Source organism: Lates calcarifer, linkage group LG2 (genome assembly GCF_001640805.2).
Source record: "Lates calcarifer isolate ASB-BC8 linkage group LG2, TLL_Latcal_v3, whole genome shotgun sequence".
Classification (NCBI taxonomy): Eukaryota; Metazoa; Chordata; class Actinopteri; family Centropomidae; genus Lates; species Lates calcarifer.
In genome coordinates, this window is record NC_066834.1 from 14,503,092 (window position 1) to 14,528,869 (window position 25,778).

The following is a 25,778-nucleotide window of genomic DNA, read 5'->3' on the forward strand; positions in this document are numbered from 1 at the left end:
GAGCACTGAAACAAACATGGAGGAAAAGTTGACGGACTCAGCAGACAATCTGGATTTTTCCTTTTCGGTCGGTCTGGAAACCAGTTTTATTCTCTTCTTGGATCATCAGTTATCGTACCGCTGCAGAAACTTGCATCATATCAAAAAATTCTGAGACTTCTTGTAATATTTTAACTCTGGAGTCTGACGTCATGTTGTGTCTTTGCTTCACATTTTTATCAAGTACAATCAGTTTTATCTTTTAAGGTAGGGCAGTTTTCTGAGCTCAAACACTGGTAGAAGACTGGTGTATCTTTATTTTTTTTTTTTTTTATCTTGGTGCACAGCTCTGCATCCTCACCTAAAAATTAAGATTTTTAAGTGTTTTTCCTGAACTATCTTGAATCAAAATTAAGCTAAAAGTTGCAATTGGATTTATTCCATCAAATTAAAATCTAAATGTAGCTTAAACTGTAGAACCACATGTAGAATAATTTCTTAGCTGAACAAACATCAGAATCTAGCAAAATAAATACAATTTTTAAAAAAAACAAATCGTTTTTTTTTTAGTCAAACAAAAATCTATATCTAGCCAAAATTACTACAATTTTTTGTGTGTGAATGATTTAACTCTGTCTTTATGTGGTGACTTTAATTCAAAAAATCAGAACCTGAAGATGTTGGAGGTTCAGTGAAGTTATTTTTTGAGGCTTCAAACTTTGAGTAAATTAGTAATAAAATCTGTTAGTGATGCAGCAGGTGTGACTTCAGAGGGTGAAACTGATCAGACGTGTTGAGTTACACTGAGAAACTGAAGCCACCTTCCTTCAGGCTCTGGTTACTTGTTACCTGTGTTACCTGTGGAGTGACTGTGGACGTGACGACGGGGACAAGGTCCAGAGGTTTTTATCAGCTCTGTGAAAATGTGATGTGGACTGTGAGGGGGCGGGATTCAGGACAGAGGTGAAACAGGTGAGAGAGGGAGAGGATTATACAAACACAGCACAGCAGGATTAAAACATACAGCTTCATTCAGCTGTGATGAGGACTCAGAGTCCTTGTTCTCAGAGCTGAATTCTGGACCAGGACCTCTTTTTAACTTGTCTGGATCCAGAGATGATGAAGCCAAACGTCCACTTGAATTAACCCCAGAGGACAGTTTTGTGGAGGTGAACTGGACCTGTGGGAAGAGGGTCATGTATGTCCTGTGCACCCTGGCGGTTCTGACCCTCCACAGCCTCTTCAAGAACCGGAACAAGACCGTGGAGCCCAGCGGGACCTCGGAGACCGCAGGGCAGAAAGGTCAACCAGAGGATGGAGGTGTTGTCGAGGTCTGGGGGATTCGTGGAGACGAGTCAGTGAGGATCGTGGACCGCAGAGGACTGATGAGCTGCAGAGGTGAAGGGAAGAGGAGGCGAGGAGGAAGAGGCGTCCGTAATGTCCCCGACAGCAGGAAACGAGTCCAGGTGAGAAGACAAACATCACGTTCAGACAGGACGATTTCCTCAACTTAAAATCTGACTGTTTCATTTTTCAAAACCCTTAAAAAACAGCTGGGTAAAAGTGCTGCTGCAGAATGAGAGACAATAATACTCTAATACAGTTTTAAAGTACTTGATTACTGTATTTCCATTTGATGCTACTTTTTGCTTCATAGTTTGATGATCAAATAATTATTTTGGGGAAAATGTTGAATATTTGCTTCTCATTTATGAGGAGTCGATACTCTTCATTATCACACAACTCTAAAGGTTTTGGATTTTTGACTAAACAAGACATCTGAGGACGTCATTGGTCTGTGAGAAGTTGAATTAACACACTTTTGACAGACTTAGTAACTGGCTGCTTCATAGATTTAAAGACTGATGAAAATATGATCCCTTGTTACACGTGAAATATTTAAAACCAGCTACAACAGTAAAATATTAATAGAATTATGAAAGCGGCACTTTTAATCAGTAATAGTAATAGTAATATATTTACACTGTGGTATTTGTACTTTTACTGCAGTAAAATATCTGAGTACGCCGACAGATTCTGGATGTTTTTAAACTTCAGCTCAGCTCGTAATAAAATCTGTTGTGTTTTGTCAAGCATATTTTATAGTTCAATAATAAATTTTATAGCCGTAAATATAACTATAAACCTCAGACATTAAACTGCCTGTTAGAGTTATATCTGTGAACTCCTCTGTCACAGTTCAGGTCAACAGTTCACTGTTGAAATCAAAGCTCGAGGAAATTTAATTCAGATTAAATGTAAATTCCTGAGGCTGCAGCTTTGTGTCTCTTGCTTCAGGTGGAACATGAACTGATTGATGTTCTACTTAAGTTTGGACTGGACGTTATTTGTACGTTACTTTATACAAAAGTGTAAAAGTGTAATGTAGGTCACTATAGCAAGAGTGATGATGCTTCAGTTAAACTAACCATGAGTTAAACTGATGCTTCAAGCTAAAGAAACAAACCTACATTAACTAACTACATGGCTTCTCTGGGTTTATTACTTTTATAAAATGGTAACTTCATACACCTGGTGACGTTTCATAAAATAAACACATCAACAAAAAGTGCAATAATTTATCAATAACAGTCTTTGACTCTGGACAGGTGAGATTTAATTGCTCCAGGATCTTCTCTGGTTGTAGTACAGTCAGATTTCAGGGACGATTCACTGACATGACTTCTCATAATTAACTGACCAAAGATGGTTGGTGTAGTTTGTCGTCTTTGGTTGGAGATAAAAGGACAGGACACAGGAATTTTCTTTGGGCACTTGAATGAATGAATGAGTGAATGGTGCAGTAATACTGATTTAATGCAGTTACAAGTGTGTTTATAGAATATTTTATAACAGGTTCAAGTGCAGCTCAGTCAATCACAAACAAGGACCAGAACTATCTTTAAAGTCTCATGTACCCCTCTTCTGTATGTAGAACAGGTTCTGTTCCAATTTAAACACCTGCAGTTTGACCCATTTGCAGCATTTCGACCAACAATAAACTGGTTCAGAACCTGGAAAATCAGTTCCCAGCTGGAACCAAAAAATACCAGGTTTTCAAGTGACAACATCAGGTTGGACAGAGAGGATGGAGAACGTCCTGTGATAATGATGCATCAGTGAATTACTGTGTTTCTGGTGGAACTGTGGTTTGGTTCAGTGGATAGAACTTAAAACGCTAAGAGCTCTCAGCACCTCCTGGTGATACAGCCTTTAATCCTGCGCTCACAGAGACTTCCTGTCTCCTGGTTAATGTTGGTACGTTCCAGTTAAATCTGATGTTTCTGCTTCCCTGTGGTTCTTGTTCATGACAGGAAATGTCACGCCGTCCATCAGAGGAATGTGAATCTGATCTGATCACATGACGTGAAACATTAACATCTGAAATCCTCCGACCCTCTGACTCCTGTTACGTGTCGACGGTGTTCTGGGTCAGATCAGTTACGTAACAGCAGATTCATCATCTGATGATGTTAATCTTCCTGAGCTGTGGACGCTCGGACAGGACGATGCTTGCTCTTATCATCCTCGTCTTCATACCCAAAAAGCACAGACTGCGATCTGTGACTTTCTCAATGACTTTTAGAACTGAGCCACTAAGTACAGAAAACTGATCAAATAAAAGGGAGATCTAATCTAACAGAAAACATAAAACATTTTTAAAAACTAAGTTAAACAAATTGAATAATTAAAGTATCATAATATGTAATTTTTTGCCACTAGGGGTCTCTCAGTCAGAGAAATAACAAAAGACAGAGGGTCGTGATGCTGTGACGTAGCATGGAATCGTGGGAGTTGTTGTCTTCACCTCCTTGTCAGGATTCCTTGAGTGTCAATGAGTCAGGAGCCGAATTATTGTCAGAGGTCTCCTCCTCTCCAAAACAAACCAATCAATGGTGTTTGGTAAAGCTGAGCTGCTGCTAACGTTTGTTCAGCTTGTTTCTCTGATAACTTCAGATCCAGACGTCTGACGACTAAAATCCTTCATCTGATTTGACAGATTTGGGACAGATTTGAAAGTTTATATTATACCTTTAACATGTTTGATCTGATTTTATTCGGTGCTTGTGGATGAACGGTTATTTAAAGTCATTTATGTGAAGTTATTTTAGTAGAGAGGCTTTAGACACTGCCTGTAAACAAACAGTTGTGCAAACTGTTCACAGAGCAAGGATATTAAAGGGGAAATGTTTCAGTGAGAAGGTTTTTAAATAAGTTACTTGTTTTGATTGATGTTTCAGCTGCTGAAAATACTGAACAGTTCTCAGATAGTAACTGAATTCTCTCGTCCTTTTTATTATTTTATTTTATTTTTGATTTTTTGACCATCTGTGCCTGCTGCCACCATCAGTTGAAACTGTCGTAAACTTTAAAAGCTGTGTGCATGCGTCAGTGCGTCAGTTTTAGGGGAGAGGCGGGACATTTGTCATACATCTGCCATGTATGACAAATGCTCTGGTCTGCCTCCGTTAACTGTAACATTAATTTGGCCACAGCCCACAAGGAACAGTTCAAATTTCATGATTTTCATGATTATTGCAATATCACAAATTGTGCAATTATTTTGACCAGGATAATCGTGACATGAAATTTTCATATTGTCCCATGCCTAAAACAAATACTTTTTTTTCGATAAATAAGGATCTGATATTTTGATGAATAGATATTTAGATAATTTTTTCAGTCACAAATGGAAAATGTAGTTTTAAACAGCGTGAATGATAATGCAGCTGTAGATTCCACTGGCACTCTACTAATATTGTTTTTTTGTACACACACACACACACACACACACACACACACACACACACACACACACAGAGAGAGACTGGGCTTTGAATATTTCAGTTGGGGGGAGGAGCAGCTCCTCACGCTTCAGTTGAGGCTGAAATATTTATCTGTCGACGGGATGGAGGGAGGAGGGAGGAGGAGGAGGAGGAGGAGGAGGGAGGAGGGGCTAGAGGAGGTGTGATGCTGCTGTGCTGTTGCTAGGGAAACAGAGGGAGGAAGCTGTGTGTGTGTGTGTGTGTGTAGAGGGGGTCGGCGGGTGGTGCTGACACCGATCCTGCTGCTGTGTGTCGGTCGGCGTGAAGCTGCAGCAGCAGGAGGAGGAGGAGGAGCTGGTGGTTGGAGGAGGAAGATGCAGCGATGATGTGGACATGGCGGAGGCCATGGGGAGAGGGAGGTAAGACCCGAACGGATGGGTACAAAGATGGAGGGATGGAGGACGGAGGGGAAACAGACATGTTGAATAGAGGCGGAGGTCTGGCTGTAACCTGATGCAGAGGGTTGTGTTTCCTCTGATGACCTGGATACGTGTCGGGTAGCGGGTGGTGATCAGAGGACGGCTGCTTCATCTCTCTGTAGTTTTATTTCCCTGTGTGGATTTCCTCTCACGTCCTGATAATCCTCCTTTTGTCTGGTAATGTTTTCAGCCTCTCCTGTGTGTGTGTGTGTGTTTTCCTTTTACCTCAGTGATGATCAACGCCTCCCACATGTAGAGTTATTTTAAACAGCTCACTCAAACAGATTTCCTCTACACAGGACGTGTTGCATGTTGTAATTACACTGTCCAGGTAGAAAAAAGGTGAATTGTGTGACTTTTAATCATTTTAGTCTTTTATTCGAGCAGAAATAGTGAATTGAAGCCAAATATTTGCTGCTTTTCTTTGTCATTTATCACTGTAAACTGAATATTTTGGACGAAACTGGGGTTTTTGGACTTTTGAAGACATTACCTGCAGTTCTGTGAAGTTGCGTCCAGCCATTTTTTGACCATTTTATTCACATTTCACAGACTAAACCCCAGTACAGGTACAGGTGCAGCTACAGGACAAAATTCAGCATGCGGCCCCCATCCTCTCTCAGCAGGTGGAGGTGATAGTTCTGATGTTTTTAGCTGCAGATGCTGATTATTTATCAAATAATCAATTTAGTCTATAAAACAGTGGAATAGGCATGAAAGCTGATGTCTTCACGTGACGCAGCTCAAAGATCTTCAGAGGAAAAGCAGCAACTGTTCATCATCCATCATCTTGGCAGAATATCAGTGATACGTCGGCGGCGGTTCAGTTGAAGTAAACACTGTGTGCTGCCATGATGATGTGTCTGTGTCTGTGTCTGTGTGTGTGTGTGTGTGTCTGTGTGAGCAGACAGGGTTTGACTCCGAGCACATGGAGAGAAACAGAGAGCTCATTTGACCCAGTTTAGGAGGAGGAGGAGGTGGAGGAAGGGGATCTTAAAGTCTCTCCGGGAGGTAAACAGAGCAGCAGAGGATGTGTCTCCACAGTCGATAATATACACTCATCAAAACCAGCTCTCTAATATTGTGTTGGTCCTCCTTGTGCAGCTCTGACCCATCAGGGCATAGACCAGGACCAAGGGGGAGGGTCCTGTGGTCTCTGGTTCTGTAGGTTGTGGGGTGTGGTCTGTGGTTTGATCCCCGGCTCCTTCAGTCTGCTTGGAACAAGATACTGAACCCCGAATTGCCCCCAGTGGTGTACCATTGCTGTATGCGGCTCATTTACCATTTTTATTCAGGTGGTTGTAATCTGCATCCTCATCACTAGATGGCAGTAAATCCCACAAACTGGTCCGTTAACAGTTATCCTCAGCAGTGAGCAGTGATGTGGTTGTCAGTGTTCAGAGACAGATGATGTGTGAAACTGATCCAGAGTCAGTGTTTTCAGCCTGTTGGACTGTGAAGGTGTCAGACTGCAGCAGATGGCTCTGTGCTGCGTTCACAGCCAGGAAACCGTCAGCTGCTGGTTGGAAACTGTGGATGGAAAAAAAATAAATGGGGAAAAAAAAACGTTCCACGTGTTGATGATTCACTGCAGGAGGAAGCTTCAAACTGAGCTGAGCTTTAAAGCTGCAACATACGGCTGGTAAAAACATGAAGGGCTGAGAGGTGAAGTCGAACTGGAATCAGTGTTTTTGTGCCTTTGTTTGCCCATCCCATTCTCATGAATACGATATCTCAGTAAAACCTTGAGGGAATTTCATTAAATTTGGCACAAACGTTCTCTGAAACTCAAGGATGTAGTGAATAGAATTTGGTGGTCAGAGGTCAAAGGTCAAGGCCACTGTGACCTCACAAAACAAAACTCAAGAATTTATGTGCTAATGAGGATGAAATTTCTCACAAATGTCTGACAGGATAAAAAGATGAAGTGATGATGTTTTATATGCAGAAGGTCAATGGTCAAGGTGACTGTCGATGGATTTAATCTGCAGCCTGATTGGCAGCAGGGAATAAACATGAGGTGGTGATTCTAGTTTCCTCAGTGGTGATTGGTCTTTTCTCAGCCTGAGAAAATATGTGTACTCTGCATTAAACTGTGTGTGTGTGTGTGTGTGTGTGTGTGTGTGTGTGTGTGTGTGTGTGTGTGTGCAGGCTGCAGGGTGGAATGTGTCAGCAGCTGTCGACATTAATAAGACTTTCATGTATTATGTGTATAGTGTGTGTGTGTGTGTGTGTGTGTGTGTGTGCCAGCATCTTAGTCCATCCTTAAAGCTCTAATCCACACTTTCACAGCGCATTGTGTGTGTGTGTGTGTGTGTGTGTCAGCAGCAGTGTAATACCTTCTTATCCTCGAATACCAATGTGAGAATAAGTCATTTGTTGTGTACATTGTTCCTGGATGTTGCTGCAGCTTGTCGTGTTTTTCTAAATGAAGTACTTTAAATACATGGACCACACACTCAGAGGGTAGACGGTAATTAGTAGTTTGTTTCTAGGCAACCCTAAAATCCCCTGAGCGTGTTACTCCCCTGTGGGACTGAACTGAAACACAAATGAACATCAGTCAGTGAATGGTTTGCTTCATTTCTGCCAAATCTGTAGCTGCAAAAAAAGACAAATTCTGCAGAACTGGAGGCTGAAAAGATGGAAACCCTGAACTCACTTCACTCAGCAGGTTTCTGAGCGTCATCAGTGAGATGCAACAAAGACAGGAGGCAGAAAAACAATACAAACATGAACATGAAACTGCACCAGTCTTGGAGAGTAATGGGTTGAAACTATTTATTATCTCATAATCTGTCAGCTCAGAGGAAAATAAGCTGTTAGCTCCAGTGATGTGGTCGCAGCTCTGGGTTTTATGAAGCTGCATGAATAGAGTGGTGCAGGGATGATGTATTTCCTGTAGTCCAACCCTGAAGTCAGCATCAGCCTGGTTCCCTCCTCAAAAAGCCAATGAGATTTTTTCATTGAGTTTTGGATTATTACAGAAAACAAACTGTGACCAACTAAAGTTTCTGATCCTCACAGGTTTAGTCCATCAGATAATCTTCACAGATGAACACCACTGTTCTGATGTTTGAAGCCTAAACACAATCTCCAGAAGTAAAAAGCTGATGTTAGCCTATAAACCAACTACACCACAGTCACATGACGTCAACATCTCCACCACTGAGCTTCCAACTTGTCATTTAATTTAGCTCTGACCTCTTCTACAAAAGCCTTTCTTCTTAGAAAGTTAGTGATAGTTTGAAAGAGTGTGAGTATAAACACAACGAGGCTGTAAAGGTGGACTGGTGAGTAGATCAGTTTTCATGTTAACGTCCCCGACAACCTCTGTAGTCTCATTTAGACACTCGTTAGCAACCGCCTTTTTTTAGGACACGTAAAAGCTTCAAACATCAGGAGTGGAGGATTTACTGACTGATTTTATGTTGTGGAATAAAATGTGAAAATGTCTTGAGCTTGTGTTAAAACCACAGACCTTAACCTCTCAGACATTTAACCAAAAACCCATTGACTTTAGGACGAGGGAACAGGAAATGCTAACATGCTAACTTACTTGCTGGTTTTAGGACTCCCAGTCTGATCCAAGATTTGTGGGACCTGCCCAATATTAGGTTGGTAAGGCTGGGCAAAATGGAAAAAAATATTGTTGTGATAATTTAGGATATAAATTAAGGACATAAATTAAATCACTGTCTCTGTTGAGCTTAAAGGTTCCCCTTTCCTCCTCATTGAGATGTTAAGATATTATCAGGTTAATATTTTTGTGGGAACATGTTCTTCCACACAGTTTGCAGTGCAGCTACTCCGCTTCTTGTCGGACTTTAATCAGCCAAAATATCTCCACACTACTGAACTCCTCAGACCCTTCTTTTCAACAGTCTCCTCGTCTTTTGAGCCTCAGGCTGTGTTCGTTGGGGTGTCTTCTTCAGTAATGCTGTTGCTTGAGTTTTCATTAACAATTTCTGTTGTCATTTTCTCTTTTATCTCATTCCCACTCCTGACGTACTTGGTGCATGGATGCAGTCGCCCAAACATGGATGGAATGACATTGTATCGACCATGTCTTATATTTCTATTGAGGGAAAGCTCTGACCTGTCAGGGCATGGATCAGGACTTCTGGGGATGTCTTGTGGGTCCTTTGGGTCCTGTGGGTTGCAGGGTGAAGGGTCTCCATGGATCTGGCCTGGAGGGTGTGTGTGCTTGGTCTACAACAATGTTTAGGTGGATGGTATGGGTCAGGAGGTGTATATTTAACTGGAAAGAGTTTCATTCATTAACTACTTAGTGTGATCTGATAGTGAACAGGACTCCACCTCTGTTTTCTCTGCTCCTGTTTGGTCGACAGTTAATGAGGCCATCTGCTCCAGGATTAACAGATTACAGTTACGTCAACTTCACCCTGTCTGGGAAGGTTTCTTCTCAGCTGGTCTGAGATCAGATGTAGAGTAATCCTGGTTCTGACCCATCAGAGAGACTGTAGGTAGGTTAACTGACTCCAGGTCTGTGTGTGTGGGGCGGGGCAGGAAGCTGTCAGTGGCAGGTCACAGGGCTCTGTTTGAATGGGACCAGTCCGTGTGTGAATGGGATCGGCTGCTGTATGTGAGGATGTGAGCTTGGAGTGGCAGCATGCTGGGCTGGGTGGGTACTCTGATCAACAAGGGCTGGCTGGACAGGGAGCGGTACGTCCCCCCCTCAGAGAGGAAACTTCGCTGTGGACATGGACGGGTAAGAACAGGGTCAGGTTAGAGGCTGTCGTCTGTTTGGTGGAGTCCTGGAGGTGAGACAGGTTGTGAAGATGTCTGATGGTCGTTTTTGAAAGCTACCTTGAACAGTAATGATCGGAAATAGTTTAAACCTCAGATAGACTGACTCGTCTGCTCAAGTAGTGCGTTCACTTGCAGTTGTACTGACTGGAGCGAGGCGAACGTTGCATTCACTTGCAGCTGTTTTGACTCCAAGTCATGTTAGCAGCTCTGTGAGTCTGGTGTGATGTTTACCATGTCCACCATCTTAGATTAGCATGTTAGCATGGCTGCACCCCTCTGTGACCTGTAGAGTTAGTTACCTCCACAATGTACTGAGCAAAATGTCTAAGAGCTGCATGTCTGCCTACGTGAGTGTGTTATCACAGGATTTACCATCTAATTATGGTCTAATCTGTCAAAATGACAACAGGCCTTCAGTCATTGATAAAGAATTCAGTCGAGTAGTATTTGGTTAACGTGACCCGTGGGCTGGTTTGTTTGTTTTTTGTTCATCTAAACTTAAGACATCGCTGCATTAAACTGCTGTAAGCTTTCTGTACATGGTCCATTAACTACTATTTTGACTTTTAATCATGTGAAGAGTACCTTAACCTGTCTGAGAATCTTGTCCTTGCTGACCTGCAGTGCTTCAACTCCTACCGAATACTCTGTGAGGTCAAAGTGTTTTTGTATGGGACACATATTTTTAGATTCAGTGTGACTTCCACTTCCAGAAGATATCATTATCTCTGATGTCCTTTCAGAATAAACCTCCAGAAATCCACTTAGAAATCAGAGAATAAAAGAGGCTGCAGAACTCCATTCAGAATCCTCCTGTTTTACGTTTTCTCCAGTATCACAGTAATCCAGTGATAATTGTCTGTACATCCATGGCTACACTGCAAACAGGAGCTGATCACAGCTAATTCAGCTTCTTTTAATGGGACAGTTTGACTGAATGGAAACCAGTGCATGCTAATAATACACACACATGCAGAAAAATATACAGCATCAGCAGACTGATACTCTAACAGTAGAATTAGGTTGTATTCAGGTGGAGTTTTGGACTCTCTGGTCATGACTCGGCTCTAATGGTGTTTGTGTGTCTGTCCCCGTGTTTGCAGCCGGTCCAGCGGTCCAACGCTCTGCTCAGCCCGGCGGTCATGTTCGGCACAAGAAAGACCTGGGACCTCGGCCACGCCCCCTGCCTGCAGGAGCTCTGGAAGAAAGACATCTCATTGGACGGTGAGTCAGACGTCTGCTGCAGAGGAGGGAGGGAGCTTAAACACCAGCGTGGCTGCATTTTTGGCATGACAGAGGTGTGTGTGTGTGTCTGTGTGTGTGTGTGTGTGTCTGTGTGTGTGTGTGTGTGTGGAGGTATGAGAGGTGAGTCATACCTGTTAGAAATGAATGGAGCTCGACAGGGAGGAAGCAGTGGAAGTGTGTGTTTGTGTGTGCAGACGGTCAGAGGGACGAACAGGTGAGCTGAAAACATCACCTTTTTGTTTATTTATTAGTTCATGTATTCACTCGCTGCCTGTGTATTTTTCTCAGCTGATCATTTTACAGTCAGAGTCCCAGGAGAGGACTGAGGATCAGGTGAACAACACTGCAGCTATTATGAGAGAAACACAGAGAGAGAGTTTCTTCTCGTTTTCACTGAGCAGATTTTTTCTCTTCTTTTATCCAGTGAAAGCTCATTTCTCTACCATCCTGTACATCAGTGTTTAAAACAGTTAAAGTTGAGGTTTGTGTAGATCTGTAGTAATTAGTTAGTTAATTAGTCAGTGGGCTGAAAATTAAGCTACTGATTGATTCATTTAAATTTATGAAAAAATGTCAAACCTATCTCTGGTTCCAGCTTCTACAATGTGAGGGTTTTTCTCTGTTTTATTGGACAGAAAAATACATTTGAAGATCATTTATTGCTCTGTGATGTTAAATGGAATTTGTTTGAATGTGCTCAACAACAGCAACACAGTGCACACACAAGAAATGACCACAAAAAGCAGCTACAACTGTAATATAGTTAGTCTAACCATGTGGATTGAGCCCTTAAAGGTGCTATGTGTAAGGTTTTGCTATCGCTGTAAAGCATAGCATTAACAGCTGTTTACTGACCAGTCTAGAGGAAAAGTTGTAAGTTCAGAATAAAACTTCATTCATTTACTCACCAACAGCTGTCTCCAGCCATGGAAACCAAGACCTCTATTTCTGTCACTTCTTTTCTTTGACTGAAGTTAGCATGTCAGGATTTTCCTGACCATTATAAGACAAGTGTAGCAGCCATTTTTGGCACCACGTCAGTCAAATAATTGTAAAATCACAGGGAAGAACATCAAGCATCAAGACCTTTTCCAAGTTACAGTTGGTTCCCAGTGAACTTCATTATCAGGATTTGACTTAGGGTTAGGCTTTTGGGGTGTCTTTGGATTTATTTATAATCTGCTTGAGCTTTTCCAGTTTTCTCTATACAGATAAGGTAATAATAATAATGGTCCAAAATGGTGTGAAACTGCTTATTTTTCATTGAGAAACATAAAATTTTCTTGTAGGAGGACCCCAAAACCTCTCATAGAATGCATCCACCCAAGTCCTGCATGCTAACCAGCTAGCCCTATCCGTCTCATTAATTTCCAATTGAAACTGCTCACAGGATGTATTCTAACCTCTTGTATTATAAACATAAAGTTGGCTGAAGCTCTTGATAAAACCACCACCACGTTTGGTGGATAGGGAAAAAAAACTTACAAATAGTTCCTTTTAAAGCACCAGATTAAAGTTGTTTATACAACCAATGAAGCATTTAGGATGTGGACTGCTTCAAGGTTAAGTGCTTTTGAAAAAACAAGATGTTCTGGTTTTAATACTTTGAGTCTTTTAGCACAGAGGAGTTGACTGAAAGGAGGATTTGCAGGGTGAGAGGAGTCCTGAAGAATTTTAAAACCTGCTGAATGTGGGAAAGTTCAGTTAATAGTTGCTCTCTGACTTCTTTCATTACATTTTTTTAATTCAATAGATTAAGGCTGCTGCATTTCAGAAGTTTTAAAGGTTTTTAAAGACTAAACATCTGACCAAACATTTGCTTTATCATCCACCCTGATTAGAGCTATTGATTATTTTGGATTAAACAACATCTTCAGAGTCCAAAGTGATGTCTTCACCCTGTTTATTTAGTCTGACCAAGAGTCCAAGAATACAGATTGAATTAACAGTTAAAATGTAAATATTTAGTGTTACTGAAGAATTTATTTAATCTGTTTATTTAAAAGGACAACACACCTCTGTTTTAACCAGCCAGTGAGTTTTCACCTGCACTCTTTTAAAGGTGCTGTATGTACGTTTTTGCTATTGCTACATAGCTAACGTTAGCATTAATAGCTGTTTATTTACCAAGAGCTTCAGCCATTGTTTTGTTTACATTAGAATATGTCCTCTGAAGCTACTTCTTCATCCTCTCGTGTTGGAGTGAGGACAGACTGGACTCTACAGAGACTCGCTGTCACAGAGTGGTGTTTCGGGACAGGCCAGAGCTAGCTGGTTACCATGCTAACTTCAGTAGAGGAAAAGAACAAGAGGCAAACATTAGCGTTGCCTTATCAGGAGTTTGAGTCAAGACCATAATATCGTCATGCTTAGAACAACGATGCCTAATTAATGTTTATACCAAAGCATGTTTCCCGTTTCTGTATCTTTGAGGAGAAACAATCAAAAGTCAAAGTAAAGTCAAGTTAGCAAAATGAGAACACACCAAACACATAAAGCAGCAACACATACAAGAAATGGCATTTCATTTCTAACGGCTCAGCACCAACTCCTGACTGTGACAGGTCTGTGTGTGAGTGTTTTCAGCAGAATCGACATTTACTGTGTCGTCCAGAAAAAGGCAAACACGCAGCGTTTTCTGTGTTTATTTGTAATCCTGTTTTCTAATCTGTCAGTGTTGCTTAAGGCAGGTTTCTCCTCAGTGTGAGTCCACGTGTGCAGGTCTAAATACACACTGTGTTTGTGTTTGTGTGTGTGTGCGTGTGTGTGTGTGTTAGGGTTAAGTCTGTTTAATGCTCAGATTTTACCCACAGAGAGCAGATTGTTCTCAGGTTGATTAAGACCTCATATACTCAGAGAAACTTGTGACCACACACACAAACAGACACACAGACACACACACACAGTATGAGCAGGTTAATGTGTCAGCGGCTGTTATCACCTGTTATCAGGTTGGACTGGTTTCCGTGGTATTCAGGAGGGGAGCAGGTTTCCTCAGGAGGAGAGAGTCAGAGCTGATTCAGGAGAAACAGATCCAGCTCAGGTTTATTTCTTATCGCGTACTACGGCCTAAGTAATCACAGAGCACCTGCAAATCTTCTTATGGATTAATTTACATTCATCTGGAGACGCTTTCCTCTCAGGAGACTTGAACTTTGTCCCATGCACATTTCTATTTGGTCTTTGGTGTGGACGGGAGGAGCAAGGAGTTTGACCAACAACTTGAAGACTGATAACACTTGGGACGACCTGGAGGTTTATCAGAGCTGTTGCTCATTCAAAAAGTCAAGTTCGATATCCAAACAGAGTGATGTCTGAGGCACAGAGAGCTGTGCCTGATGGTGTGTTCCAGTTTTACTCAGAAGTCGTAATTTCTGAGTTCCTAGCAAGAAGTGGAACGCCCCCTGAAGTCGGATTTCCAACTCAGAAAGTCGGAGCAACCCCACCAACCCTGACATAAGAATTCAAGATGGCTGCTACTCACATCAATAGTAGTGAACACTTTTTACTGTTTATATCAATTTGTTTCGCATTAAGTCAGTTTTTGTGTTTCAATAACAGAATGACAAATTAAATGTGCTTTCATGTTTGCACCAAATTCTGACCCTACCACCTGAATGTCGCAGCAGAAAGCAAGACTCATCAGACCAGGCAGCCGGGACCAGCCCTTCTGCTTCAATGCTCGACGTGTTATATGTTCAGAGATGATCTTCTGTAGACCTTGGTTGTAACAAGTGGTTATTTGAGTTACTGTTGCCTTCCTATCAGCTTTAAGAGTTGGCTTTTAGAAGGAAATCCGGAAACTCCTGGATCCTGCAGGAGCTCGTCCACCTGTCTGAATAAACTGTGTAACACCTGTTGTATCCAGCCTCACTCTGTTTGTCCCTCCTGTGTGTCTGTAGCGAGCTCAGTGGACTTCCTGATGAGTGATGGTGAAGACGACGGCTCCTTCCTGTCCCTGCCCACTGCCGCCTTCTCACAGCGCCCCTCTCTGACTGCGGAGCTGACAGAAACAAACGCACCCAGCCAGCAGCTACTCATCCAGGTGAGGCAGGGGATACACGCTGACTTTCTCTTGGCGTGCTGGGTGTTTTGTGACCTGTCTATCCAGGGGCCTGTTGCTGAATAATGTATCCATGGCTGTGCAATATGTGGAGCTACAACAGCAGCTATTTATTTATATTGTTTCATATTAGATTCAAAACTTTGGAAACCCACCAGGGTAGTGTTGTCTCAAATCAAACATGGCCGCCGTGCACTAACCAGAGGTGACAATGGTTGTGTTTGAAGTCTCTCACTCATTCACTTCTCCCTGCTCACTATGTTTCATTTAGAGGACTATAAACTGAGCTCATCTGTAAAATGTCCGCCTGCTTTGCTCACATCGTTCCACACTCAACTTTTTGACCACTGTGAGTCTCCATCTTGGTTTATAGTGCACTCAGGCTGTCACTTTTTGTTCGAAATTGGAACATGTGTTCAAACGTGGGGTGGAAAGCTCACATTTAAGCTGCAATGACCCGTTTGAAATGCAGGCTTCAGTCTCTATGAGCACATCAGACCAGCAGATCCAGCAGAGAGCGCTCTATGAGCTTGACCTATTGACTTATTAGTAAACTAAACTAATGGTAATAGTGTTGTTTTGTTAGGAAAATGGAGGACAGCAGTGAGCAGAGCCGTCCTTAGTGCACAATCACAACACCAAAACATCAGAGAAGCAGCGTGTGGATCGTAAAGTCACGAATAAAGAGAAGGTTACTTGTCTATAGTGAATTGTGTGTTTCTGTACTTGTCAGTGTGAACACGCTTATGGACTAAGAATAGCAAGTGTGAGTTTTTGTGTGTGTGTTAGAGACAGTGCTGACTCACAGCTGACATCAGCACAGACGACAGTCAGCTGACTGAAGCTTTGTCTGTTTTCACCTTAGAAAGACGTCACCTCTTCACATCTGCAACATCTGACTCTGTCGTCTACTCGGTCAAATATTTTCTGTCAGTCTGATTCCAGATCCTGAATCTCTGCTCTCCCAGTCAGTCTAGTCGTTCAGGTCTTTGTGTGCAGGACTGCAGTCGGCCATATTAGCTGCTGAGTTCCTGATGATGTAAATCTATTTTCAGACCTGGAATCTGTAACGTCACTGTTCATCAGTGTGTTAAAGTGACACTGTTTGTCTGTTCAGACAGAGGAAACTTTCACATTAATGTTCTTCATATATGTGCAGATGATGAATAACAGGACGTTTAATTCCTGTTGACATGCTGTGTTTGTAAAGAATTTTACTGTTCAGTTTGTTCAGATTATTGCTGAACCAAGGTGGTGTCAAAGTGTCTGTTCAGTCTGAATCTGAAGCAGAATCATTTCTCTCTGTCTGTTCACTCTCTGATGTCCTCGTCTGCCTCTTCTCTCACTGAGCTGTCCTCCATTTTGTTTTCCACGCCGTTCTCCTCCTGCAGAAGGTCACCTGGTCCTGCTGGTGGACTCCTGCCAACGTAAAAACCTTCACTCTGCCTCTTAGTGTCTCATAGTTTCTGCTGCTGTTGTTTCTAGTCTCTCTGCCCCCTCTCCTCGTCCTGCTCTGTTTGCTGACTGACCGAGGTTGTAGAGCTGTAGTTGTAGCCGTGGAATCCGGATATTTAAAGCTGCCCGCCTTTAGAAACAGCTCCTTATTTTGTTACACAACGGAGTGAATGATGCTCATTCATTCATCCTTCTGTGTGTGTTCAGACTCTACAGGACAAAGTGTGTGAGTTTCAGGCTCGTCTTCGCTCTGAAGAAGTCACTCGTCACCTGCTGCTCCAGCAGCTGCAGCAGCAGAGCGTCCAGGAGAAGACGTGTGGAGGCGGAGGAGGTGTCCAGACACTGCAGGAGGAGCAGCTGTCAGCTCTACCCAACGGTGAGACCAGAACAGAGCTGAGGTTATGATTGAATTATTAAAATCCAGCTGTGGGATCAGTCTGGTCCATGTTCTGAATTGGAGCTGATGTGGTCTCTCAGCTGCAGTTTTGACTCTTTAAAGAGAAATTTATCACCGAATTTGTCTAGTCAAAAAAGATTAGTAACAGTATAGTTAGATAAAATTATGTGTTTATTTGTGCACATGTGCAACTGTAGAGGTACCTAAAAAGAGTTAATTAGATAATTAGAATTAACCAAATTGTTAGAGTGGACAGGAGGGATCTGAAGACTGTGTTATAGGTGGCTAATAGTTGGTGTCTTAGCCACCACCTCTGTTCAACGATGGTCATTTTAATTCCTGGGACGACTCCATCAGCTTTTAGAGCTGATGCACCCTTTCAGATGAGACGTGAAACATCTTCAAGGAATCTAAAAGAATCCAGCTGCCTTCAACTCTAGCACTTAAGACGATCATGACCTGAGAAACTAAACAGGCAATTAACTAAATGACAACATATTACTATATAGTCTGTCTCCACCTGTCCTGCCTCTAAAAACGCATATATTCACTTTATGACTCTCAGCTGATTCTGGTCCAAGTCTGTAGTTGTAATCAGACCAGGAGTTATCTGCCAGGTCCGTCCCATTCTTGTGAACATGACATCTATCAGGAATTCCTTAAAGGAATTTCTTCAGATTTGGTTCAAATGTTCCCTTGGACTCAAAGATGACCTGATTAGATTTTGGTGGTCAGAGGTCAAAGGTCAAGGTCACAGTGATCTCTCAAAACATGACTGGTTAGTGGAGGCATACAACCATGAGGCAGTGATTGTAGTTTGAGCTAAAATATGATGTTAAGTTGATCTTTTGGTCAATAAGACTTTTCCCCTCCCCACAGACTGTGGATAAAAGTGAAGTTGTGAAGCTGAAAATCTGAATTTAAATCTATTTAGATATCACAGAAATTAAAGTTTCAATTCTCTGTGTGTAGGTGAGAGGGTGCAGCCTGGTGAACAACCTTCAAATCGTCTCAACTGTCCAGAAGAAGAGCAGCTCGTTACTCGGCTGCGCACACAGGTACATCACATCATCACACCTGACAGACAGGAAAGGCATCATCACACCTGTACAGGAGTCCTTCAGGAAGTTAACTTTTTGATAAGCTGAAATTAAAGCCAAATCAGCTGTGATCACCTCCAGTTTGCAGTGTATCCATTGATGTACAGACAACTGTCACTGGATTACTGTGATACTGAAGAAGAGCTAAAAACAGGAGGATTCTGAACAAAGTTCTGCAGCTATGAGGAGCATCTGTGCTGCTGCCTCACAGTTTTGAATCCTCTGAAATGCACAATAAAGGTCTGAGAACGTCTTCACGTGTTTCAAACAAACACGTGAAGTTGTGTAACTGAACTTTCTCTGACATGAATAATCACAGATGCTGCATCAGCTGTCAGACTGACGTGTTCACATCAACATCAAAGATAAAAACCAGTTTGACACTTTGATGGGTTTGTTTTATTCTCAGTCAGAAATACAGCTTCACCTCACTGAGCTGCCGCTGCTGTTCACGTTTAATGAGAAGTGAATCTGTGTTGGAGAATTCAAGGAATTCATTGTCACATGCATTAAAATGTCACCAGTGCATTTCCATACAAAGGAAAACTCTAAGCCCGGCTCTCCAGGCAACATATAGACCACATTAACATGATTCACACAGAGTCACGCTCATACAGTGTAAACAAATTAAAAGAAAGAGTGTGTTTGCAGGTGGAGGAGCTGGAGGAGAAGCTGTTGGATCAGACTCAGGAGGTGGAGAGACTTCGCTCTGAACTGGTGAGACCCTGCTGGATCACATTCCTGAGGAACCCTGGGAAAAAACACACAGCCTATATAACACACACTCTCACTCTCACACACACACACACACACACGTTTGTCTTTTTGTACTTGGGAAAACCATGAAAATTCAGACAGACCTTAAAAGTATTGAGGACCTGCAGACATGTACCCACAGCTCAGATATGTCCTCACTGCGATGGGTTAGAACTGAAACTGGTCCTCACAAAAACAGCAATACAAAGCTATTCACAGTCTCACATGTGTTGAGTGTTCAGGTGTGAAAACAGGTCACATACACTGATGCAGGAAAGAAAACACCTGTCAGAGAAATGATTAGTAATACAAGTAATACAAGACGACACATTGTTCTGTTGGTGGAGGAGAATACTGGAAACAGTCAACAGGAGACCAGAGTATTATGTTATGAAGTTTTAATTAAAAAGAGTTGGCGTTATTCCTGTATCTTCCCAACCTGCAGGGGGCGACAGACCTGGAGAAGCAGCTGGAGCTGCTGGTAGTGGAGAACGAGCGTCTGAAGCAGGAGCTGAAGTCATGCAGGAGCTCAGAGCTTCAGAAGCTCGAGGCTGCTGCAGAGACCTGCAGCTGCAGCCACTGCCCTTACAGCCAGGTACGTGTACAGGTATACACACTGCACAGCGGTAAACACACTGCCCTCACAGCCAGGTCTGTACAGTACACACAGGTATACACACTCTTCACAGCCAGGTGTGTACACAGGTATACACACAGCACACAAGTATACACACATAAAGGTACAAGCACTACAAACAGGTGTACAGTCCTGCAGCTGCAGCCACGTGAAGCTTTAGGAGTCACCCAATCACAGAACTTGGTTCTGTCCAGACGTGTTTTTAAACCCTGTCTGTTGCCTGCAGGATGCAGAGTCCCTGCGGAGAGAGGTGTCTCGCTGGGAGAGCCAGGCCCGGCAGAGGGAGCGGCGGCTGGCTGAGCTGGAGCGAGAACTGCTGGAGAAAACCTCAAGGGTGGAGTCTCTCCACCGGCAGCTGGACGACTCCACCCGGCAGCTGGACGATGGCCGGAGGCAGCTGGAGGAGGCGAGGCGGAGGCAGGGGGAGACCGAGCAGAAACTTGGCCTCCGTCTGCAGGAGTGTGAGGACGAGCTCGCTAGACAGGCAACGGCGCCCCCCAGAGTCAAGGTAAAGAAACGCTGGACATAATATCAACTTTTCCTGGAGCTTCGGCTACATCTCAGGCTCTTCATCAGTCTGATATCTGTGAACTCTCTTTTGTTTGCTGGTCAGTATGTGACTCATACGGTGGAGGTGGAGTCGGCAGACTCTCAGAAAGCTCTGGCTGAAATGCAGACGAAGAACACTACTCTGCAGGAGCAACTTTCTGTCCAGAGACAGCTGCTGAGAGAGCTGGAGACACAGCTGCACGAGTCGCAGAGGACCTGCGCTCAGCTCAGGACACAGGTAACAGCAACATCAACAACAGAGACCAGTCTGCTGCTTGTCTGTTTCCTGTTTCCTGTCTCAGTCACAAACAACCAAGATCACACAGGGAGTCTGCAGCTGGCTGCATGAACAACATTAAGGACAGGGTTCCTACAGAGGTAGAGTTTTTTATCAAAGAGTAATTTTACTGAACAGAACACAGGAGCTGCTGGAATACCACTGCCTCCATCTGTAAGTGAAGCTTAGCATAAAGACTGGAAGCAAAGGGAGACTGTTGGCGTAGCTTAGCACAAAGACTGGAAGCAGAGCAAAACTATTACCTTAGCTTAGCGTAAAGACTGGAAGCAGGGGGAAACTGTTAGCGTAGCTTAGCACAAAGACTGGATACAGAGGGAAAGTATTAGCATGGCTAAGCCTAAAGACTAGAAGCAGAGGGAAACTGTAGGATGTTGAATAAACAGACCTCAGATCAGACTTCAGGTTTACCCCCCGCCCCCCTAGACCCTTCCCCACCCACCTCTACAGTTAACCTTCTCCTCTCTCCATGCGTTCGGTTGCAGTTGCTCGCCGATCGAGGCCGTCTCTGCAGCCTCCTCTCCAAAGCCATCGGCAGGGGCAACAGTGAGGTGGTTCGCAGGTTGTCCAAGGTTGGCCCCGCCCCCCCCTCTCTGTGACATCACTGAGGTTCAGAGGTCACAGTGAGAGTTAACCCCCATCATCCCCTCCTGTCTGATCGACAACTCAGGCTCCAAAGCTGCAAAACAAACCACAAACTGCAGCCGAGGGTGGGGATGGGGGGGTTGCACATGTGTACATGTAACTTTTATAGATTCCTTCACAATAAAAGCCTCATTTTAAAGTGAAATCAGTTACGTCTGAAGTGGAGGAAATGTGGTTTAACTGGTAAACTGGTTTTACTGGGAAGCTTTGGACCCGGTCAGACTCTGTGAGCTCTCCCAGTCTTTGACAACCCAGTAACTCTCTCCCAGTGCTCCCAGTTTTTGTATCCTTCGTTCACCTGTGTGATAGCACCAGATCATTGATGTAGTGCAGTGTTTAATGTTTGTGTTGTGTTGTAGGTTTTTGGTTGTAGCCCTGTCGTTCCCTCCTACGGTCATCTCTAGATCCTGTGTTCGATCATGTGGTTGACATGTTTTTGCAGGTGAAATGAGGTCACTTTGACTTTAGACTGAGATGTCAAAACAAAACTTATAGTACATCTGTATATGTTTATGTATATCTGTGATGTCTTATGATACATCTGTGAGATCAATAAGATTATGGATCAGAGTCTGTATTGATAAGACTTGTCAGAATAGTCAGTTTGGATCCACCGTTCAGAACGTTTTGACTCTGAATCTTCTCACCTGCTGTTGTTGGTCCTCTATGAACATCTTGTCCCACTGCTGACGATGGCCTTTCCCAGCCGTCTGTAAATGCCTCATCCTGCCACTGGCACTCTTTTAATCTGTTCCTTTTTATGAACACTTGTTGTGCTGTGCTGCCAGTCCTCTCTGAATGTCTCCCCTCCTGCTGTCAGTCGTCTCTACAGTGTCTGGGTTTTTTCCTTCAGATCCTGGTGTATGAAGGAGAGATGGAGCGAGCTCAGGGTCAGCTGGAGGCCGAGATGCAGAACCTGGAGGAGGAGAAGAACCGAGTGATCGAGGAGGCGTTCATCAGAGCCGAAAGCGAGATGAAGGCCGTCCACGAGAACCTGGCAGGTCAGACTGTTTCCTGTTCTGTTGCAGCGTGTGATGTTCAGCTGAATGTGTGTTTGTGGACTGATGTTCAGTGTATTTGTGTTGTTGTTGTGTTGCAGGAGTGCGTATGAACCTGCTGAGCCTCCAGCCGGCTCTCAGGACTCTGACCTGTGACTACAACTGTCTGAAGAGGCAGGTGCAGGACTTCCCGTTCATGCTGGATAAAGCCATCACTGAGGCCAAGCAGGAGGTGTGTGAAGATGATTTTAGTTTAAAATTGACTTTAGGAAATTTTACAAAGGGTACTGAATTTCCCTGAGATCCTCGAAGGCCTGGTCACTTTCAATGACGAGTTCAGATTTTAGAACCATCAGGGGCTTGAAAATAGCCTCTCACCAACAGTAATTACATGACACTGATAAAATTCAGTGATGTTGGTGTCCTGTTGGTGCAACATCACAAGTTCTTGCACAAAACTCAATTTTAAAGAGGAATAAAATATTTTTTTAATTCACTGCAGATCATTTTTGTATAATTTTGCTCTCAGCTAGTAGTAAATAAATCATCAGAATATCACAACATTCATAATCTAAAAGACTCAAGTCCATTTTTTTGCCCAGAATCACACTGACTGGACTGTGCAGTTATCAGCTGCTCCACCAGTGTTTTCTGACTGTCAGCCAGACATTAAAACATTGTGAGCCGTGTGTGTGTGTGTGTGTGTGTGTGTGTGTGTGTGTGTGTGTGTGTGTGTATTTCTCATTGTTTCAAGTCACCATCACTTTTTCTAATGTTATAACTCTAATCTTAAACCAGATGAAGGATTTTGTCATTAGACATCTGGATCTTCAGTAATCAGAGAAACAAACTGAGCAGAACAGCTGCTCTCCACGTCCTGTGTTCACCCAAGTGTCACAGAGAAACATTGATTTTTTAACATTAAACTGTTTTATTCAGTGTTTTTACTGATTTTAATGATCAGGTCTGTTTGTTTTGGAGAGGAGGAGACCTGTGAGGATAATTTAGCTCCCAGTAAAAATCTGAACCATGAACACCGAAGGAATCTGAACCTAATAACAGGCTGAGCTAACGTTAGCAGCAGCTCAGCTAACAGCCTGTGTCCATAAAGAGTGGCGGAAAAACACCGATTTTAAACATGAAACAACTTTATTCAATGTTTTTTCCAGTTTTATTCAACAATGAAAACAATAATTGTCAGGAAACCGTGCTCCACAAGATAACTCAGGTCGTCTTTAAGTTATCCATGACACCAGTTTCACCTTAATTCATCCTCCTTAAATCCTCTCAGTTAAACTCTGTGTCTCAGATCATAGTAGAAGATGTATTACCTGACAAAATGTATTATTTCAGAATTTGATGGAGATGAAGCAGCACAGGCTTTTTTCTCATAGCTGACAGTTTAGTATTAGTCATATTTATGTGTGTGTGTGTGTTTGTGTGTGACAGATCTGTCAGGTGATCAGTGAGGTGAGCAGCACAAACCAGGAGCTGCTGCGTAAATACAAGAGAGAGATGAACCTGAGGAAGAAATGTCACAACGAGCTGGTTCGACTCAAAGGTGAGAGACAGGTTTATATTAATTCATTATGAAGCAAAATTTAAAGATGTTGTGTTTTGGGCTAAATCTCCCGTGTCCCTGCTCTCCGTTTCCCAGGTAACATCCGTGTTTTCTGCCGCGTCCGGCCCGTCAGTCAGGAGGAGCAGGACGCCGCCGCCGATGCCAAAACCATGCTGAGCTTCGACTCGGATGACGACGCCATCCTCTACCTCTCCAACAAGGGAAAGATCATGACCTTTGAACTGGACAAAGTCTTCGCTCCACAGGCAACACAGGAGGAGGTTAGTGACGCCTAAACTCACCTGAGACACACCTGAGACAACTGATGTGTGGTAAAGTGACTGTGTCTCTCTCCTCTCTGATTGGTCCACCAGGTGTTTCAGGAGGTGCAGTCTCTGGTCACTTCTTGTATCGATGGCTTTAACGTCTGCATCTTCGCCTATGGACAAACCGGCTCTGGGAAAACCTACACCATGGAGGTAGGAGGGGTGTTTGAATATTTTTCCAGAGGTACAGGCAAGGTCTTTGTTTTTATGTCGACTGTCTGCTGGTTACTGATGCACACCTGTCTATTCGTCTGTCTCTTTCAGGGCGTGGTCGACGACCCTGGCATCAACCAGCGAGCACTCCGCCTGCTCTTCTCTGAGGTGACGGAGAAAGCTCCAGACTGGGACTACAAGATCACAGTCAGCATGGTGGAGATCTACAATGAGACGCTGCGGTGAGGAAACAGACTGAGCTGGTTCTGAGTCAGGGGATTTTATTAGATCTGAACATGATGACCAGAAGGAAAAGACCAGACTGCTCCTTTAACCTCAGGCTGCAGTGAATGCAGATGTTGTGTCGGTGTGTTTCATATCTAGGACAGATCTCCTGCCGTGTCAGAGCACTTATATTAAGGTGGATCGGTTTATCTCTGTCTGTCCAGCTGTTGTGCAAGAGAACATCTGCATAAAGCCTGTTGAGAGCTCAACATCTGGACACTGGATTAAGTTTTTTTGGAAGAGAGGTCCAGAATTCTGAGAAGTTGAGTCAGATTAAAGGGTCAGATTATCTGTCAGCTCAGTTTAACATTTCACACAGACATTTAAAATTCATTTAAGAGATTTTACTCTCAGCTCCACTTACTTCTGGAGATGGTATATAGGTTTCAAACATCAGAACAGTGGTGTTCATCTGTGAAGATTATCTGATGAACTAAACCTGTGAGGATCAGAAACTTTAGATGGTCACAGTTTATTTTCTGTAATAATCCAAAACCTATTGTTTTTTTGTGGAGGGAACCAGGCTGATGGACTGTCACTATAGGGGGGAGGGGCTTCTCTAACAATCACCTGATGTGTTGTCTGAGCCCTGAGTTCAGTCTGCAGGCAGTTAAAGTCTCTGTCATCCTTCAGAGACCTGCTGGGAGAGAATCCCACTGACAAACTGGACATTAAGATGAACCCTGACGGCAGTGGACAGCTCTACGTCCCCGGACTGACCGAATTCACCGTGCAGAGCCCCGAAGACATCAACAGGGTGAGGACTTCCTGCTGTCCTTTCAGAGTAAAACACCCACAGTTAGCTACTGGTTTCTTTAGTTAAAGTCCACACTGTTTAAGTAACTTTTAAAAAATCAGTTTAAACATTTTTTTAAACCAAAAAAATCTCTGGTTCCAGGTTCTCACGTGTGAATACTTGCCAGTTTTCTTCGTCTTATATGATTAAATTGATCTTTTCTTTTTTTTATCTTTGTGTTTTCATTATTTTAAGTGATGTGCATGAAATATGTATTAATTAATGAAGGACTGATATTCTGTAGATAAAACTACAGTGAACATATTGTACATAGGATGTAAAGTAGGATAAAGGAAAGAATTTTTCAATATTTGTTTATCCCTGTCCTCACCTGTCCTCAGGTGTTTGAGTTGGGTCACATGAACAGAGCAACAGCCTGCACCAACCTGAATGAACACAGCTCTCGTTCACACGCTCTGCTCATCATCACTGTGTCCGGATTCAACACGGCCACTGGAAACCGCACACAAGGTAATGTACACGTGTGCACACACAGATACACACACACACACACACACTC

At 43.2% G+C, this 25,778-nt stretch overlaps 1 protein-coding gene across 6 annotated transcripts in view; it reads left to right on the top strand.

Annotated features, from left to right (window-relative positions):
* Positions 1-25,778, top strand: part of kifc3 (kinesin family member C3) — a 42,437-nt gene that overhangs the window by 10,918 nt on the left and 5,741 nt on the right. Inside the window, exons 1-17 of one of the 6 annotated variants that reach the window (XM_051075977.1) lie at positions 754-1,445; positions 11,101-11,221; positions 15,145-15,287; positions 16,968-17,136; positions 18,130-18,215; positions 18,909-18,974; positions 19,459-19,608; positions 19,877-20,158; positions 20,264-20,437; positions 21,993-22,140; positions 22,239-22,369; positions 23,587-23,698; positions 23,795-23,979; positions 24,073-24,177; positions 24,289-24,419; positions 25,096-25,219; positions 25,600-25,729. In XM_051075977.1, the coding sequence (XP_050931934.1) occupies positions 1,176-1,445; positions 11,101-11,221; positions 15,145-15,287; positions 16,968-17,136; positions 18,130-18,215; positions 18,909-18,974; positions 19,459-19,608; positions 19,877-20,158; positions 20,264-20,437; positions 21,993-22,140; positions 22,239-22,369; positions 23,587-23,698; positions 23,795-23,979; positions 24,073-24,177; positions 24,289-24,419; positions 25,096-25,219; positions 25,600-25,729 (2,527 nt within the window). In that variant the 5' untranslated portion in view covers positions 754-1,175. Of the gene's footprint in view, positions 1-753; positions 1,446-4,937; positions 5,165-11,100; positions 11,222-11,298; positions 11,457-15,144; positions 15,288-16,967; positions 17,137-18,129; positions 18,216-18,908; positions 18,975-19,458; positions 19,609-19,876; positions 20,159-20,263; positions 20,438-21,992; positions 22,141-22,238; positions 22,370-23,586; positions 23,699-23,794; positions 23,980-24,072; positions 24,178-24,288; positions 24,420-25,095; positions 25,220-25,599; positions 25,730-25,778 lie in introns of those variants that run through there. The other 5 variants (XM_018692813.2, XM_018692814.2, XM_051075986.1 and 2 more) reach the window with 5 other exon arrangements.